We start from the raw sequence: 19050 nt of genomic DNA, 5'->3' as shown, positions 1-19050 counted from the left end.
CATATGTTTACGCTTCCATTGCCACTCCACTTCTAACATGGTATCAAATTTCAAGATATGTAATCCTGTTGTATTTTCTTTGCTGATTTTAGGACTCTTTTTACCATTGCTGATCAGGCAACTACTCCTCCAACCAAGCAATCTATTTTACCTGGGTTTTTGCTGATGTCAGTATCTGTACAACCTGCGTCAACTCCTTTACTGCATGTGTGTCAGTTCCAGCCTACATTTTGGTGTTTCTACATCTCCTGGCTGGACGATTGCATTTTCAAGCCTTTTTACTGTTTCAAGTAATTTCTAACTAATTTTTTGACTTTTCACTGCAGTTTTTTCTTCTTGTTTTGATCGGATTTTGGTGAATACTGCATGTAAACTCTCATTTTCTACAGTCTATGCTTGTGATTTGGCTATGTTCCCTCAGCAAATACCTTCTCTTTCTCTACTTCTCTTCTAAATCCTCTACAGATGGCTCCTTCATGCACATCCACTGATGATAAGTTACATGGATCTGATTATCTTATGTGGAGTGCTCTGACGAAGGCTTGGTTTATACAAACGTGGTCATAAGGGAGGCTTTCATCAAGTTCTAGTGAGCCTCTTGCAGCTTTAGAGAGGGGTTTGAAGAAGAAATCGAAGACCTAGTGTTTACCACTATGGGCAGCGAGGTCATTAGCTAAAGGACTACAAAGAGTTAGCGGATTCCAAGAAGAAGAAGGAGAAGATGAACGGGATGTGGACTCCGACAATGAGTCATCGTTTTGCCTCAAACTCGAACTCCGATCCTCTAACCAAGGAGAAGTTCAAGGTGTGGAAAGGCTCAGCTCCGACAATGAGTCATCGTTTTGCCTCAAACTCGAACTCCGATCCTCTGACCAAGGAGAAGTTCAAGGTGTGGAAAGGCTCAGCTTCTTCAAATCGCGAGAAGGGCTTGATGGCCCCTTTCTCAGTTGCTTTCTAATGGTGGTGATGACAGTATTCCTCAGGACTCTCCAGTACCAAAGAGGGAGTGTCAGAGGGTGGTGAGATGGGGCAGCCGTGCCTCATCTATACATTTATACAGATGCACAAGATCCAGAGAGGGACTTCCTTGACACATCGATTGAAGTCTGGCAAGTTCAAATCCAGAAGCTAGGATTGACATCCAGGTTCATGATGGGTTATTTCATTGACAAAGAGCGGGTTTGGCTCCTAGTCATGAGCTCACATGCAGGGACACTTTGGTGGTCTAGCCAAAGGTAGGGAATCCATGGTCACGTATGTTCTAGAGGCAATTTTTGACACGATGGTCACGTATGCTCTTGAGAGACATTGGGATAGACACAGAGATATGCTATGATCTTCTCTATTTTTAGGAGCTGGTATCGACATCAACATTAGATTCTCTCCGAGGCACCTTGGTGGTAGCTTGATCACCCACTGCTTGGGTATCCATGGTTCTACTTGGTGGTTCTATGTTATATGGTTTATGATTCATTCTCATTGTACCATTGTAGCATTAAATGTTGGCCGACCTCATCATATTGAGAACATATTTATTTATTCAAGCTCTTCCTCCTCAGTCAGTCAGTCAATCAATCATCACTTGTGGATTGTCTGTTGGGGAGAGGAGCCACTGCCAGTGCCCACACAACCAATGACTCATTGTTGTATGCGACTATCTCGTGTTGGATATATGGATTCCATTTCCCGAGCATACATCTAAGTTCTCATCTGTATTGTGTTCTTTAGTGTTTTTTTTTCCCCTTTGTCTTATGTTTCAGCAGTTTATTACAACATATGTTTACGCTTCCATTGCTGCTCCACTTTTGATACAACCAGCCATCAAATTTGGAGCATTTTCACTCTTCTCAAAGTGGGTGAAGGCCAATGATTGTCTAGATCAAGGGGCAAATCAGATGGTCACTTTGGATAACAAGGGGAGTTTGGATTGTGAAGGGGATTGGGAGAATCCCATTGTAAATCAACTTCTACTTTAATAAAGCTAAAGAAATACAAAAAGCGACGCTAGTTTTGGGTATCCATTGTTCAAAGAATAGTAGGAAATTTTGTATTTTCATTTTTGCAATAAATGCTTGGTGTTGTAATGAAGTTGTAATCAGAGAATTACCACCCATCCACTGAAGGAAGAGGCTGGTTTCAATTTGTTATGATGGTCTAGCCATTTAGCATTAGGTTCTCTATAAAAGCACACTTATGCAACCCTAGCACATAATGTGTAGCATTATTCATTGTTGTCATTCAAGTGTTGTACTCTCCTTTCATTTATACATTTCCTTTCATTTTGTGATTGAGTATCATTGTGCATCAATTAGTTCTCTCATTATCTTTCATTCTCTATCAATTAATCGCACAATACTTCACGCTTGAGCCAACAATCGGAAGGCTCATTAGTCATGCTTGGGAAGTGGGCTATCATGAAGGTTGTGGCAAACTGTAAGGCATCACTTTGGCAACAAGACTTCGAGGTTAGGGCACATTAGGCAGCAACGAGCTCTCTTTTATCAAGGTTAGGGCGAACTAGACAGCAACAAGCTTTCTTTTAGTAATGCTAAGAAAGGCCAACCTTGTGGTGGCCCACATAGGTAGAGCAGCACGTAACGTACTATAGGATGCATCACGATGGTGCAAAGTGATGCCTTTATGGGAAATCACACCAGCAACAAAACAAGTCCTTGCTCACAAGTTCCCTTTTTTTTGTATGGAAAAAGAGGGAGGGCAAGGAGGGGAGGCGGACTATGTGGCTTTTGTCAAAATAGAGGGCAATAATGGAAGCAAGAGAAACTATTGTAATAGACTACACAAACATTAAGAAGAAAGAAGAATCCTGCAAAGAACAAAAGAATAAACTCAAGGAGAATATACTCAAGAAATGGAATCTATATACCAAGGCACAAGTCAAAACAAATGTTGAACACCAAGTCACTGCCAGCAATGGGCATGGTCTGCCTCTCTTCATTAGGATGTGAATCTACAAGTATGGTGATGACTGAAAACAAAGAGGGATACCTTCCCACAAATAAACAAAAAGAATGCATGACTGGATGACCAATCGGCCAACTGAAAACTAGAGCCCAAAATCACGACATCCAACCTTAGCAAACTCTAGCATAAAGTACAAAAAAACCCTCTAAAGCACAACTCTAACCAATGAGATGTGCAATATATGCTAACATCCTCTCTCACATTCTGGGTGATCGGTACAATAAGAGAGACAATGATAAGGACTCATCATAGTATATACAACAATGATACTTAGATAGGACCATGGATATCCAAGTCAATGTCCATTGTACGAAACCTTAACCACAAAAAATAGTCACAACACCTCTCCATAACCAACAAAAACCCCACATGCAAGCTCCTACCCTTTTAGGCCCCAAACTTGCTGCCATCTACTTATGGACAACCTATAGGGGCCGTCACCTATCTCCAATGGTCTTCTCATCAATTGGGACAACTCTTTGACAACCTCCAATGGCTAGGCTGATCATTAATGGCTCGAAATTTGCAACAGTAGCTCTCTCTCTTCCTCTCCCGACCTCCACAACATTGGAATGAGCCTCCGACAGCCTCTAATAGCGTTTTCCTTACTTGCGTGAGCAAGTTTTGCAAAGTGGCAACCTTCTAGTTAGTTTTTTCAACCAATTAAACTAATTTTTAAAATTGAAATTTTAACAATTATTTTAATTATTAATGCGTACTCCAAAAATTAATTTCAACAACCAACAAGTAAATTGCCTGGGCCAATTTGTCACCCAAGTGTCCTTAAGCATTTATTAGCCCCTAAACTTGCATTAATTAATTAATTCATGTCTAGTTCTTAATGTCACTAATGACATTAACGGCTTAAGGAATATCAAATTCAAAATCTACCACCAAGCACTACCTTGTACTTAATCAATATAACTTATTACAACTTTTGCCTTCGATACTTAATGCTAGAAATACACATTAGCATCATAGTCAAACAGCATGTGCACCTATTGCTTAACCATGCTCGTGCCCTCTATATGTCTAAAATTCCAACCACTTAAACTAGTTACAATTTCACATTGCTACCAAAAAGGGTACATTGGCTCCATTTTCCTCATGACTAACAGCAATATATGGAGCATTTGCATGACTAGCATTAATACCATGAGTCCCAACCACAATGGATTGCAAATATGCATTGTTAAACTTGTTACTTGGTGCTCCAACATCATACCAACATTGCTATTCCTTCGATACATCTTGTTATCCCTTTCAGATTTCTTTGTTGTAAACCCTAATTTGCACAACAAAAATTAGGGTTTAGCAACAGTCTTGGGAGGCGTGCTAGAAATTGGAAGCTGCAAGTCTTGGATTCAATAGGGTTGAAGCTATTTTTAGTCAAATTCAAGTGGAGGGACCAATAAATTAATGAATTTGGGTCATTTTCCATCTCCATTAAAGCGAGTGAAGGCCAATTGACTATTTGAATCAAGGGACAAATCAAATTGAAGACTTGCTGGTCATTTTGGACAGCAAGGGGAGTTGGAATACCGAAAGGGATTGGGAGAATCCCAATGTACATCTTCTTCTTCTTCTTCTTCTTCTTCTTCTTCTTCTTCTTCTTCTTCTTCTTCAATTAAGTTCAATAAATACCGAAAGGGGTGCTAATTTTGGGACCAACAGAGTGTCCATTGTCCAAGATTGTAAGTTAATTTATATTTCTCAGTGATGTAATAAATGTTAGTGTTGTAACTAAGTTGTAATTCGGGAATTACCACCTATCCGCAGAAGGAAGGCTAGTTTCACTTTGTCTAGTATTTGATTAAGTGTTAATCAAATGTTCAAATGTGAGGTACACATGTGATGTGCAAGCTAGTTATTTCACAATGATGGGCCAAGGACTTTGCGAAGTCACTATTGTTAGCAGATTAGTCAGCTCATGGTTGGGTCTCGACTTGTGTGCAGCAGGCTAGGCACAGAGACATTTTAGGCATTTTATTTGCCATTGTTTATTATGGTTTAGGCATTATTTGCAGTCAATTGGCCAGCATTTAATGCTGGCCGACCAGTTATATTTTGGGCATTTATTTGTCTTATATATTGTTTGGCTCCCTCCTCATTCATTCATTCATCACTTGACAATTCCTTGGAGAGAGGGAGCAAGTGCCAGTGCCTCCACAGTCAACGACTCACATTGTATTAGTACTGTCTCATGTCTTGGTATATGGATTCCATTTCCTGAGTATACATCTGAGTTCTCATCTGTATTGTGTTATCTCTTTTTTTTCTTTTGTCTTGTGTTCAACAGTTTATTTCAGCACATGTTTATGCTTCCATTGCTGCACCACTTCTGACATGGTATCGAATTTCAGGATTTGTGTTTCTATTGTGTTTTAGTGCTGATTTCAAGACTGTTTTCCCTCTTGCTGATCAGGCAGCTGCTGCTCCCATCAGGCGACCAGTTTTGCCTGCGTTTTCTTGCTGATGTCAACATCCATACAGCCTATGCATCTGTCTCAGCCTGTGTTTTCATCATCAAGCTGCTGGCGACAGTTCCCTACACCTGTTTATGCAGTGTGCAGCCTGCGTTTTGCTGTTTTCAGCACTCTTTTAGGCTAGGCGATTGGCACAACAGGCCGTTTTTGCTGTTTCTGGCAGTTTTGAACCAATTTTTTGAATTCTAACAGCAGCTTTTGTCTTATTTTAATCAGATTTTGGGTTATACTGTATGTGAACTCTTGTTTTTTGCAGTCTGTGCTCATAGTTTGGCTATGTTCCCTCTCCCAATCCCTTCTTTTCTCTACTTCTTTTCTCAATCCTCTCCAGATGGCTGCTCCATGCACATCCACTGATGATACGCTATATGGAGGTTCAGGTGAGGCTCTTGCAGCTTCAGAGAGAGGTTCGAAGATGAAAAAGTCGAAGGACTAGTGTTACCACTATGGCAAGCAAGGTCATTTAAGGAAGGACTGCAAAGAGTTAGCGGTTTCTAGGAAGAACAAGGAGCAAAAGACGAAGCGGGATGTGGACTCCTCCGACAAGTCATCATCTTCCTCAGATTTCGATTCGGATCCTCTAGCCAAGGCACGGACGGGATCCTCTTCTTCGGATAGTGGGAAGGGCTTAATGGTTGTTTCCTCAACTGCTTTCTAGTGGTGGTGATGTGGTCATCCCTTACGACTCTCCAGTGCCAGAGGGAGTGTGATAGGGTGGTGAGATGGGGCAGCCACACCTCATCTATATTTCTATACAAATGCACAAGATCCAGAGAGGGACATCCCTGACGCATTGACTGAAGTCTGGCAAGTACAAATCTTGGAGCTGGGATTGACATCCAAGTTCATGATGGGCTGGTTACTTGATAGAGAGCGGATGGCTTTCGTCTAGAGCTCACATGAGGAGACACTTTGGCGATCTGGCCAAAGACGGGGAATCCATGGTCATTTTTGCACTACAGCATTGATGACAGGATGATCACGTATGCTACCTTAGGGGCATTGTTGACAGACATTGAGAGCTGCTATGATCTTCTCTATCTTCAGGAGCTGGTACGATCGACATTGACAACAGATTCTCTCCGAGGCACCTTGGTGGTGGCTTGCGCACCCACTACTTGGGTATCCATGGTTCTACTCTGGTGGACATTGTTGTGTGTACTATGATGCGACATTATCATTGTCTTGTATTGTATCAGATCAACCATTATCTGAGAGAGGGTGTTAGCAAATTAGTCAGCTCATGGTTGAGTCTGGACTTGTGGTGCAACAGGCTAGGCACAAAGACATTTTAGGCATTTTATTTGCCATTGTTTATTGCCAGCATTTAATGTTGGCCGACCAGTCATATTTTGGGCATTTATTTGTCCTATATATTGTCTGGCTCCCTCCTCATTCATTCATTCATCACTTGACAATTCCTTGGAGAGAGGGAGCAGGTGCCAGTGCCTCCACAGCTGGTGACTCACATTGTATTAGTATTGTCTCATGTCTTGATATATGGATTCCATTTCCTGAGTATACATCTGAATTCTCATCTGTATTGTGTTATCTCTTTCTTTTCTTTTATCTTGTATTCAGCAGTTTATTTCAGCACATGTTTATGCTTCCACTGTTGCACCACTTTTGACAACTGGGTGTCAAATGCAAAAGTTATAATAAGTTACATTGGTCATATACTAGGTGGTGCATGGTGAGATTTTAGCCAATAACATTTTATTTTATTATCCATTAATGTAATTGGTGATATTGGAAACTTATCATTAATTAATACCAGTTTAGGGACGAACAAATGCTCAAGGATACTTGGGTGACAAATTGGCCTATCCAATTTAATTATTGGGTGGTAACATTATTTTTTTAGAAAGAATTAATAATTAAATTAATTTTTAAAATTTTAATTGTGAAAACTAATTTAATTGGACTGAAAAATCTAATTAGAAAGTTGCTACTTGGCAAAACTTGCCCATGCGAGTGAGGGAAAGTCTATTAGAGGCTTTTGGAGTCTTATTCCAATGTTGTGGAGGATGGGAGAGGAAGAGAGAGAGTTGCTACTGCAATATTTTTAGCCATTGATAATCAGCTAAACCATTGGAGATTGTCAAAGAGCTACCTCTAGCTGATAAGGAGGCCATTGGAGATAGGTGACAACCCTTATACGTTGTCAATAGGTAGGTGGCAGCAAGTTTGGGGCGCACAAGGGCAAGTTACTACATGTGGAACTCTTGTTGATAGTGGGCTGCATTCAATCAGCCATTTAAATTTCAGCCAATTCTGGTGATGAAACTTTGAAATTCCTCCCTCTCCAGCTTCCTCTCCATTCTCTCAACCAATTCACAGCTTCTCTCAAGGGATCTTAGCCAAATTCAGTCCCAAGAAGGTGCAATTGAAGAATTTCTGATGCTAAACCCTAATTTATAGCAGAAATTAGGGTTAATCAGCCACCCTGGTAAAAGTGCTTAGAAATGGGGTCTAGTACTTGAAATTTAGAGTTGAAATTTGGGGATTTTAGAGAATTCCATGAGGCCAGCCAATCAACATGAAGTTTGGGGCAGAATTTGTCATCAAAAGAGTAGATTGAAGGCCAATCCCTAAGCAAACCAAGCGGTACATTGGTTTGAAGGCTTGCTTGTTGCTATGGATAGCAACATGTATTGAAGATTGAATGAGATCATGTTGGATTACTTCAATCTTTAGTAATACAAGCTAAAGAAATACTATTAAGGGCATCAATTTTGGTGCCAATCAAGTGTCCAATGTCCAAGATTAAGTGGTAACAAGTACATTTTCAATTTCTGTGAATTTTATGCTTCTCAACCTCTGGTGATCTCAATGTTGTAATCTTTCGAGCAAGGCTATAAAAAGCCTGGGAGATGAGAGAGAATGCTGAGAAGAGAGAAAATTCAGACTTTCTTTGCAAAAAGCTGAAGAAAATCTACCACTTACTACTGTTGCCCTGTCTCAACAACTTGTAGATACAAAGAACTAAAGAAAATCAATCATTTACTGATGCTGCCCTTTCTCAATAGCCTGTAGATGTTGTCACTTGCTATTGATTGGTCTTCTCCTGCCCCTAGCTGCCTCAAAAATCCTCCGATGGTTGCAAATCAAACCAACAGCATCTCCTCTCTCTCTCTCTTGCAAGCTGAATACACTAAAATGCCTCTCTCTAGTCTCTAAAGACGTTTCTTCAGTCTTGCATGGGCATTTTTGACAAGTGGCAACCTTCCCAAATGGTTTTTTTAGCATTATCCATAATTAAATATTAATTTTCAATCTTTAAATACTGAAAATTAATCTGATAATTATTTCGGTGCCCTGAAAAATAATTTGACTGACCAATAATTAAATTGGCTAGGCAACTTCCATTCCGAGTGTCTCTGCGCCATCTTTGACTACCAAATTGGCGTTAGGTACTATTAAATGCCACTTCTCTACTATCACCAACAATTGATACTTATGGCCAAATGAATGACCTAGACCAACAACTAGCAACATAACTTATAGCAACTTTTGCCTTTGACATCTTGTGATTTCTTCTAGTCTCAGGCTCGTAAATCTACTCTAACCCCAGTTACACCTCATATCTGCAACATTTACTTAACAATGTGATTAAAAATTAATCCACATATCAAGTCGGGTTTCAAAAATAATGTCCTCATGACACAAAGCATCAAAATTTCATGTCCTTCTGACACAAAGCCCCCTCTCTATGAAAAAAAGTAGCTCATAATGAGCTTGGATGTTAATCTTAGCTCCAAGACTTTAAAACTTACTAGACTTCACTATATGCACAAAGCGGCACTCTAGACCCACTGCATCTATACATCAATGAGGCCAAGATGCCCCACTCTCTCTAGCATTAGAGTCATGAGGGGTGACAACTACTAGGGCTAGAAGGCAAAAGAGGATATCATCACAGTTTTTGCCCTCACTACCAAAGAGGAGCCCTTCAAAGCTTGTCCCTCACTCTAATTAGAGGACTTGAATCTAAGTCAAAGCCGAGAATCAAGATTACTCTTCTTCTTCTTCTTCTTCTTCTTCTTCTCTCTCTCTCTCTCTCTCTCTCTCTCTCTCTCTCTCTCTCTCTCTCTCTCACACACACACACCATGCTACTAGTTCCTTGTAATCCTTTCAGAGATACCCTACTTGCCACAATGATAATATTTTGCCTTCGTCTCTTCTTTTTGTCACTTCTCTCAAGTTATATAAGCCTTGCCACCATATCAAGATACAGTGATCACCAAACAAAAAATGACTAAATGTCAAAAGATGACGTACCAACGAGACAATAGGGTTGGCGGGAAGGAACACGGAGTGAGCTCGGTAAACATGGAGAAGAGAAGAGAAGAGAGAAGAAAAAAACTTTGATGAATGGAATGATGAAGATCTGAATCATAGAGTGAATGTGATACAAGGGAACAAGGGTGTCGTAGCACAAGAAAGATGATGAAGACAGCCACGAACCACGAACCGCAATGTCCTCCTGAAGGGGTGTGAGGGTAGTGGAGAGGCTGGAAAGAAGAGGTGACGGACTGAATGAATCAGCCGTGAGGAATGAATGAGAGTGCGCCCTATAAATAGGCACAGTCAGTCCAGGATGGAGCCCCTTTTTGGGACTGCAAACCCTAAACGCAAAACGCAAAAACGCAAACTGCGGATGAAGGGTGAAGGGTTTCTCAACACCCCCTCTCAGGCCCAAAAAGGGGAACAAAATAAGAGTAAGGTGGAGATGCAATACTACATGCTGAAGAATACTCATGCAGCAAGTGCCATTTGGAGAGTGTCCCTCGTGGGGAAATTGTTCACTTGCCCAAGCGCCCTAGTAGAAAGATGATGAAAACATGCAATGCATAGGAGGAATGTCGAACTTTGTGTGGTGCCAAGAACCATAAGGATATCCCTGTACTCAATCTCAAGAGGTGGCTCCATGCTAACCAAGGGATGAAAAAGATCCACCCTATAATCTGAGAATACCACCTGAAAGGAGACCTTTGAAGATAATCAGGAGACCGGATGAGCTGTAGAACCCGAAACTCAACCTCGGGAGAGAAGCCACTAGCTCCGTGCATCCATGCTAGAAGGAATACGAAGGTCTAATCACCAAGTTGTGTTGAAGATCCAAGGGCCCCAATCTACGTAGATCCTCTAGATCCTAGGTATCAGTAAAAGAGATGACGAGTCGAAGATAGCCACCCTAAGAAAGTAGAGGATGGGTGAAGAACTTCATGTGGAGTAGGTTCCCCCTTTGAGGTGGGAGGTGAAGGGGCTCCCACTGAAGAAGAAGTAGATGCCCCCTCTGAGGGCAAAGAAATAACATCCCCCTTTGAATCCCCCTCTGAAGTAGATAGGGAATCTAAAAACTCATGGATCACGGACACTGAAATGTCTGATGGCGAAGGAAGTACCATCGGTCGTGCCAAAGAAGGTATCTAGGATACTGAAGAGCTCCCAGAGGTAGCCTCTCGAACCTGAGTAGTCGAGGGTGAAGAAGAGTGGGGCTCAAAATGAGCAAGAGGTAGGCAACAGTCGTTGTCTCTCAGTGGAGCGGACTAGGTAGCCGAAGAACAGGAAGGAGTCGAGAAGCCATTGTCTCTCGAAGGAGCAGACCGACGAGGAGACGGTATCAAACAATCACTGTCATTCGGTGGAGCAAACTGTAGAGCCGTAAGTCGTGAAAGCCACTAAAACTGAAAATAAGTGGGAGAAGACTGCCATTGGCATTGCGACGATCTCCAAGAGGTCGAAGCGCCAATCAATCCTCCATGTGCTTGAAAGGACTTAGTGCGTATCGGATGCGTCTTATTGCCTTGAGCATAGTACTCTGATAGCCTATACAAAACGATCTCTATGGCCCAGTAGGAGAGGTGGCACAAGAAGTGCCTGGTGGAAGACACATGTACTCTGAAGGGGTGGGGAGCAAAGGTCGAAGTCGGCAAGTATCGGTGGTGTGTCCAGTGATGCCACAGTAGGAGCACCCAGTAGTTTGGACATCTGTTGATAAAGAAGTCATGGATACCAATGTGTCTTGCTGAAGAACAAAGAGGTCAGCCACCATGAACCACGAACCGCAATGTCCGCCTCAAGGGGTGTGAGGGCAGTATGAAGCACGAACCGCAATGTCCGCCTCAAGGGATGGGAGGGTAGTGGAAGGGCTGAAAGTGAGTTGCCAGTGGGAGGAGGATGCGACCAGCAGTAAGAGGTTGCAACTAGTAGAAAAACACAAGTGAGGAGAGAGGACTAAAAACGCAGGTAGCAGGTGAAAGAAATACTAAAAACGCAAGCAGGACAGCCTGCAGAAGAGAGAAATACTAAAAACGCAAGAAAAAAACAGCAGCAACAGTCAATATGCTGAAATCAGCTCCGAACAGTGTGATAAGCTGGAAACAAGTGCCAGACTGTTGTAGACAGCAATGGCAAGCTTGGACCGTGATATCCTCCGCATTTGGGGTGTGGGCAGCAAGCTGAAATACCTGAAATCTGCAAAAACGAAACTGTTTTCTGAATGGAGAGTGATCAGCAATAGTCGCTCTGTTGTAAACAGCTGCAGATTGTTTTCTAAATGGAGAGTGATCAACAGTGGTCGCTCTACTGTAAACAGCTGCAAACTGCAGGTGGAAGGCTGGAAACAAGTGCAAGACTGTAGATGACAGCAAGGGACAGCTGAGACTACGATGTCCTCCACGAAAGGGGTGTGGGCAGCAAGCTGAAAACACCTGAAACCTGCAAAAACGAGATTTTGATGCAGCGGAAGAAGAAGAGAAGTGGATGCCAAACCCGCCACCGGTCTTTGCCTTCACTGAAGTGGAGGATCTTTGCCACTATTAGAGCAGATCCAGTTCTGATACCATGTCAAAAGATGACGTACCAACAAGACAGTAGGGTTGGCGGGGAGGAGCACGGAGTGAACTCAGTAAACATGGAGAAGAGAAGAGAAGAGAGAAGAAAAAAACTCTGATGAATGGAATGATGAAGATCTGAATCATAGAGTGAATGTGATACAAGGGAACAAGGGTGTCGTAGCACAAGGAAGATGATGAAGACAGCCACGAACCATGAACCACAATGTCCTCCTGAAGGGGTGTGAGGGTAGTGGAGAGGCTGGAGAGAAGAGGTGACGGACTAAATGAGTCAGCCGTGAGGAATGAATGAGAGAGTGGCCTATAAATAGGCACAGTCAATCTAGGATGGCGCTCCTTTTTGGGGCTACAAACCCTAAGCACAAAACGCAAAAACGCAAACTGCGGGTGAAGGGTGAAGGGTTTCTCAACACTAAATCATATCAATCATCTTAGACTTGATAGTCTAGAGATGACCATAGAGGGTCACAACTCACATGGTCAATAGAGCCTCATACATAAGTTGAAGCTTCTTCCACAAATCTAAAGTTGTCCTGCAAGAGGTAATTGCTAGAAAAACTTGTTTAGAGATGCATCTTAGAAGAGCAGAATAGGCAAGGGAGTTGTTTATCTCCCAAGTAGCACTAACCCCTCATAGTTGCCTTGGCCCCAATATTGTGGAATAGGATTTGAAATCCAAGGATGTAAGATAGCTCCTAAAACATCATACCACATGTGTTTCTCCACAAACCAAGCTTTCATCACAATACTCTAGGTGAGATAGTCAAGTCCTTTAAGCTTATCATCAGTAGAATAACAATGAGATACCGTTGAAGAAGAGAGGTGCATAAGATGAAGGAAAGAAGAGGGCTATAGAGAAAGAGAAAGATGCGAAGACTTTGATCCAAAAACCACTGATTTAGCAGTACAAGCAAGTTAGGTAAGCCACAAAAACAAATATGTGAAGAGAAAGTCAATAGATGCAAAACACATCAACCCAAAACACTACAATTGAAAACACAAAAAAATGTATTCAAACAGCTCACAAGAAGAAAAGAAAACCCAAGGGTAGTGTACAAATCATGGTGCAGCCTACAATGCAATAAATACAAAGTTGGGGGACAAGGAAAGAAGTTTAGCACGCCAAGATATCATGCAACCCTATAAGAGATACAAAAACTAAAATTGCAAGGATTGTCTAGTAAACACAAGGTGTAGACTAGTATTGCAAGTTTGGCATGGCAGAAAACAAGTCAAACAACAAAAAGAATGAAAGTCAGCCCAACCCTAAGATCAATTTTGTCATAGGGACATGAAATTTTGATGCTCTCCCTATGCATTGGTTGGCATTTTATTGATTTAATAATCAACCGTGCATATGAGAGATACACACGTGATGTGCAAACAAGTTATTTCACAATATCTAGCCAAGGACACCAAGATATCAATTAGTGCGAAAGATAAAAGTTATATTAAGTTATATTTGATAAGTACTAGATGGTCACCTAGTGTCAATTTGGGCATAGAGCAATTATTTGACCAACAAATATCAATGTTGATACTAGGATTTAGGCATTAATTAATTAATAAATGGTTAAGGGTCAAATAATATACGTGAACACTTGGAGATCTAAATGGCCTAGTCAATTATATTATAGATAGTTCTTTCACAATATCTAGCCAAGGACCCCAAGATATCAATTAGTGTCAAATACAACAGTTATATTAAGTTATATTTGATAAGTACTAGGTGGCCACCTGATGCAGTTTGGGCTTAGAGCAATTATTTGACCAACAAGTATCAATACTGACACTAGGAACTAGACATTAATTAATTAATTAATGGTTGTTTAAGGGTCAAATGATACACATGAATACTTGGGGATCTAAATGGCCTAGCCAATTATATTGTGGATGGGCATAATCAACCTTATGGGTAAGGTCAAAGGACTAAATTAATTTTCAAAATCAATTAATTTTGAAAATTAATTAATTGGCTGAAAATTGCTAAAATACAAATTAGGAAGGGTGCCCTTTGGCAAATGTCTATACAAGGGAAAAAAAAGCTGTAACACTGGAGAAACGTCATTCCAACTCGGTGAGGGCTGTGAGAGAAAGTGTGTGTGTGTGTAAGAGAGAGAGAGAGAGAGAGAGAGAGAGAGAAGAGGCTGTCATTGCTACTACAGTGAATTGTAGGCCATGTCCATCCAATTGAGTATCCCTTAGCAGCTAGTGACCTGATTTGACCTGATTTGGAGGATATCTCCCTACATGCAATAGACTAGAAGAGCTGTCGATTAGATCAACCACATATAATGCAAGCAACAACTAGTTTTGGGATTTTTTGGTAGTAGGCAACCGCATAAGCAACAGTCCTAATTGAGACAACAACTATTTTGATGAGTTTCCAACAATGAAACTCTGAAATTTCTCTCTCTACTATATTCTCTCTCATTCCCTAGTCTTTCCTTAATATATCTCAACAATCCTTAGCCATTGATAGCAGAATTCGACCAAATTTAATGTAGACAACAGAGTCATTACTACTATAAACCCTAATTTACAATAATAATTAGGCTTTACCAGCCATCTTGGAACCCGTGCCAAAGATTGATGGCTTGGCACACTGAAATCAGCAACTAGAATTTGAGTAATGGCCAAGGATTTCAAGAGCCAGTCCATCCCAATTAGAATCGCCTTTTGGGATCCAAAAGGTAGAAATATTACTTGAAGTAATGATATAATCTTCAATGAGAAGAAAATGCATAAGCAACCTCTTATGGAAGGCTACTTTCCAAGATACAATGCCGTTAGAGTTGGCCATTGACAAGTAGTCCCAAGTTATAGTGAACTCATCCAATGGGTTAAAGAAAAGACAATACACACTTCCATTAGATGTGCCAAAACAAACCATTACAATTAGCAAGATGGTATGAACATGAAACGTTTGTATGATGTGAATGTGTAGACTAAAATCTTAAAATGCACATATCTTGGGATAGAAAATGTGTACAAAGATTTCAGTGTTGTTTTTGTTTCACATGACACCCATATTGAGGAGGTCCCTAAATTTTAGAATATCTTAGGATAGAAAATATTTATAAAGATTTCAGCATTGTTCCTATTTCACATAGCACTCATATTAGCAGGATTCCTAAATTTTAGAAAATCCCTAAATTTTAGAAGGTCCCTAAATTTTAAGAGCCTCAGCTTGGCCTACTTCTTCTTTAAAGAACTTGGGTTGAATTACATTTCCACAAAAGAAATTTTTTGAATAATTGTCATATTCAACTTTAAGTATTTGTTTTCTCCATTTCTTAAAATATTGAGTCTCGAAAAACCAATATTATAATTTTTGAGTATACTATGTTATTCACGACAAAGAGAGAACTGAGAAGAATACTCAAAAACAAAATCCATACACCAAAACATGTGACAATAAAATACAACAACAAGTCATAGACTGAGTGGACACGAGTACAAGCTTTATCTCTTCAACATGGCCTACAAATAACAAAGTATGTTGATGATGTGTCTAAGGAGAAGAAAGCCTGGCAATAAATAGGCCAAAATAGGCCAATAATCTGCATCAAGTCGACCAGATGTGAACCACATAAATTAGGTGCTAGAAAATAAATCCACTAATAAAATAATGTGGCGCCCAGCACCTAAACACAACCAAACTCACACATGGACTGCCTAATCTGCTAACACAAGCTGCAAGTAGGGGCTGACAAAAACCAACCTTGTATCATTCAGATTTGTATCAATTTTATTCCTTCAACTCACTATATTCCTTCTATCTCCTCCTCTTTCACTCGATGTTCATTGTTCCTTTCTATTGCCCACTCTCACAAAAGCTATAGGGACCACCTCCCCCATCATGTCAATGTCGAATGGGAAGGAGGAACTGGAGGATCAAGCGTTTGGCCAGCTTGGTCAAGGTATCAATGAATTTATCGAATGATAGCACAAACTCTAGGCAGATGGTGGCTAGCTTCACCTACCCTAAAGTAAAATCATAGTGGACCCCAACATGCTTCATTTGATAATGATTCGCCCAGGACAACCAAGTGTAGACAGCAACAAAATGTAAGGTGTTATGACCTCTAAGGCAGTTGAACAGGACAAATCAGACCAAGAACAACAATCACAAGAATTTTGAAGCACCAAGACCAAGATACTCACAGAGAGAGAAAAAAAAAGGACACAAGCCCAAGGTACACAAGAGTCAAACTAACAAGCCCACAGCCCATTTCCCTTCCACTCCCTCCTTCCTCACGTCACACTTAGCACACAGCCATATTTTATGTTTATAATTCCCCTAGTATCACCTCCCACACAACCTTAAGCCCTTCCCCATTTATGTAATCTTATGGGGGCATCAGTCTCTTCTACAGTGCTTTCACACGTACTCATTTTTCATGTGAGATGTGTTATTGTGCAAGTGCAAAAATTCTTCACGTTCTTTCAACTTATGCCAACACAAACCAAACTCCCGCCAATGCATATTCCATTAAGATATTTACATCCAATGCATGACAGGGAAACCAAAGTTGCCCCCTTTCTTTCAGTTCTGTCCTCAATTGTAGCGAAGTTTATGATAAATTTGAGACAAAGAACGTGATTGTGAAGATGAAAACGATATCTGCTTACAAAGAGACGAACATACTCAACAGTGTCAAATTACCATAGACTTGTCATAGAAAGGAAAATCTTGCATCTGTCTCAGAGCATTCGTAGCTGCAGTAACATCGTCGAACACGACCCATGCCTGTCCCCTCAGCTTCAACGTTTTGCTCGCAACAATGTCCAAGATTTTCCCAAACTGGGAGAACACAGCATAGAGGGACTTCTTCAACTCTGCAATGGCAAGATGCCGATCAGACAGAGGGAAAACCGAAAGTTGCAAGCTACTAGAGATTCAGTGGAGACGCGAACTGTCTTCTTCTCAGTTAGAAACTCCTCTACTGTGATTTCGTCTATTCATGACATTTCAGTAAACGTCTAACCCTAAAACAAAGGGTCTGAGATGGAGACAGAAAGAGAGAGAGGGAGCACCTTCTTTCTTGACCTTCTCGTTGAGGTTGTTGATGTAGATGGTCTGGTTGGGAGGGACGTCCCCCTGCATCATCGTGGCGAGCACCTCCGGCTTTCAATAGCGAATGGCAGGCAAAAGAAATGCAGACGAAGCCTAGCTTAAACCTTCACACCAATTCACGAAATACAGCTTCCGAAGGCTCAAGACTTTGGCGATTCGAGAACAGGCGTTTGCTTTGATTTTCTGGCACCACTTAAGGTTTCTGAAGGCTGCCAATGGCCTTAAGGGCGAGCTAGTTTACACTAGTACTTGTGTGCACATTATAGTGGAGTTCGATTCCCATGAATGGACTTAACTTTAATTGCCTCACTCTCTCAGGGGCCTCGGCACCTTAAAAACTAATTGTATAAAAAAGAGATAGTCTGTAAAAGCCACTGTAATCTTTAAGCAGGACATGTAGTCATGCAGACCTAATACTTGAGAGCCAACATTTTTTAAAGCTAATGACAAAAGAATATAAAGTTGAGCCTACTCTAGAACACATGTTGTATGGTTGATCTTTTTGCATGTTTAGGACATGTTTGTGAGGCAAAAGTGGTCTACTGAAGCAATGCAATGCCTTTCTTCAATTGAAGTCCTAACAACTTTGCTTACTGCTAATAGAATACATAGGGAGGTGGAACTAGGACTAAGTTGCTTTGAGTAACTCCTCAAACTAAATGAAGCAAATGATGCTCCATAATTGTTGGTGGCAAACATTTACACAAATGATGGCTAGTGGATTGATGCAAACATGATATAAATGAGATGAGAAAGCATGTGGGGGGTAAGAAAATGCTTGCAAGTTCATTGATAGAAGTGAACAAAAAGCGATATGATTTCACTGTTGGTGAAGGTAAAATCAAGTATTTAGCAGTACTATTTGAATCTTTTAGCCTAAGTATAATAATGAAGGATGTGTGCCAAGTTTGGAATTGGTGTTGTAACACATGTATGAAGAAGGTATGGAAGCATGCCTCAACACTTAATAGAAGAGGTTGTCTATTATGCGGTCAACATTTTTTATAGTATAGGCCAATATTTTGGTAATAATTCTATTAACATTGGTTTTAAGGGCATATACTTTAGTGATGGTTAGACATACCAATTTTTAGAAGAGGTTGTATATTATGAGGTCAACATTTTTTATAATATAGGCCAATATTTTGGTAATAATTCTATTAGCATTGGTTTTAAGGGCATATGCTTTGGTGATGGTTAAACATAGTAGTTTTTGAGGAAATTTTACATCAAGTGGTAGAGATATCCCTCTTTTAGAGAGAAGTCAATGTGATGGGGTGAGGATAAATGCTCTTCTTTTGAACTAGAAAATGAATCTTTCTTTGTGGCATGTCTCTGTCTTGTTTTTGCGAGTCATTATAGCTAAGAGATAGACTATTCCATAAGTTGCATGCCATGGGAGTACCTAATGAGCTTTATTTGGAGGATTCTTGCACTTTATAAGTAAGGTCACTAGCAAATTGCCAACACCTAAAAGACTTTCAGCACTTGTCCACTCCACCATAGACGTGAAGTAGGGATGACCCCTCTCCTCGACATTGTTTGGCCTCTACCTCTACATTAACAGGATTTCTAATTGCATATAGCAAGGAGGTGCCAAAGAGGCCCCCTAGCCAGTACTTTGATACCTCTCTTACTGTT

At 40.7% G+C, this 19050-nt stretch overlaps 1 protein-coding gene across 1 annotated transcript in view; it reads right to left on the bottom strand.

Moving 5' to 3' along the window:
• The window catches only part of LOC148024639 (U2 small nuclear ribonucleoprotein B''-like), a 29791-nt gene extending 12144 nt beyond the window's left edge, over nt 1-17647 (bottom strand). The window contains exons 1-2 of the mRNA XM_087694268.1: nt 17370-17647; nt 16999-17171 (exon numbers count right to left, since the gene is read on the bottom strand). Of these exons, the coding sequence (XP_087550394.1) occupies nt 16999-17171; nt 17370-17442 (246 nt within the window). The 5' untranslated portion in view covers nt 17443-17647. The remainder of the gene's footprint in view (nt 1-16998; nt 17172-17369) is intronic.
• Between the last annotated feature and the right edge of the window lie 1403 nt (nt 17648-19050).

Source organism: Lygodium microphyllum, chromosome 15, assembly GCF_053477565.2.
Source record: "Lygodium microphyllum isolate KBCC chromosome 15, Lygodium_microphyllum_v1.1.10, whole genome shotgun sequence".
NCBI classification, from domain to species: domain Eukaryota; kingdom Viridiplantae; phylum Streptophyta; class Polypodiopsida; order Schizaeales; family Lygodiaceae; genus Lygodium; species Lygodium microphyllum.
Note: the sequence above shows the minus strand (reverse complement) of the source record. Positions and strands in the feature narration are given on the sequence as shown.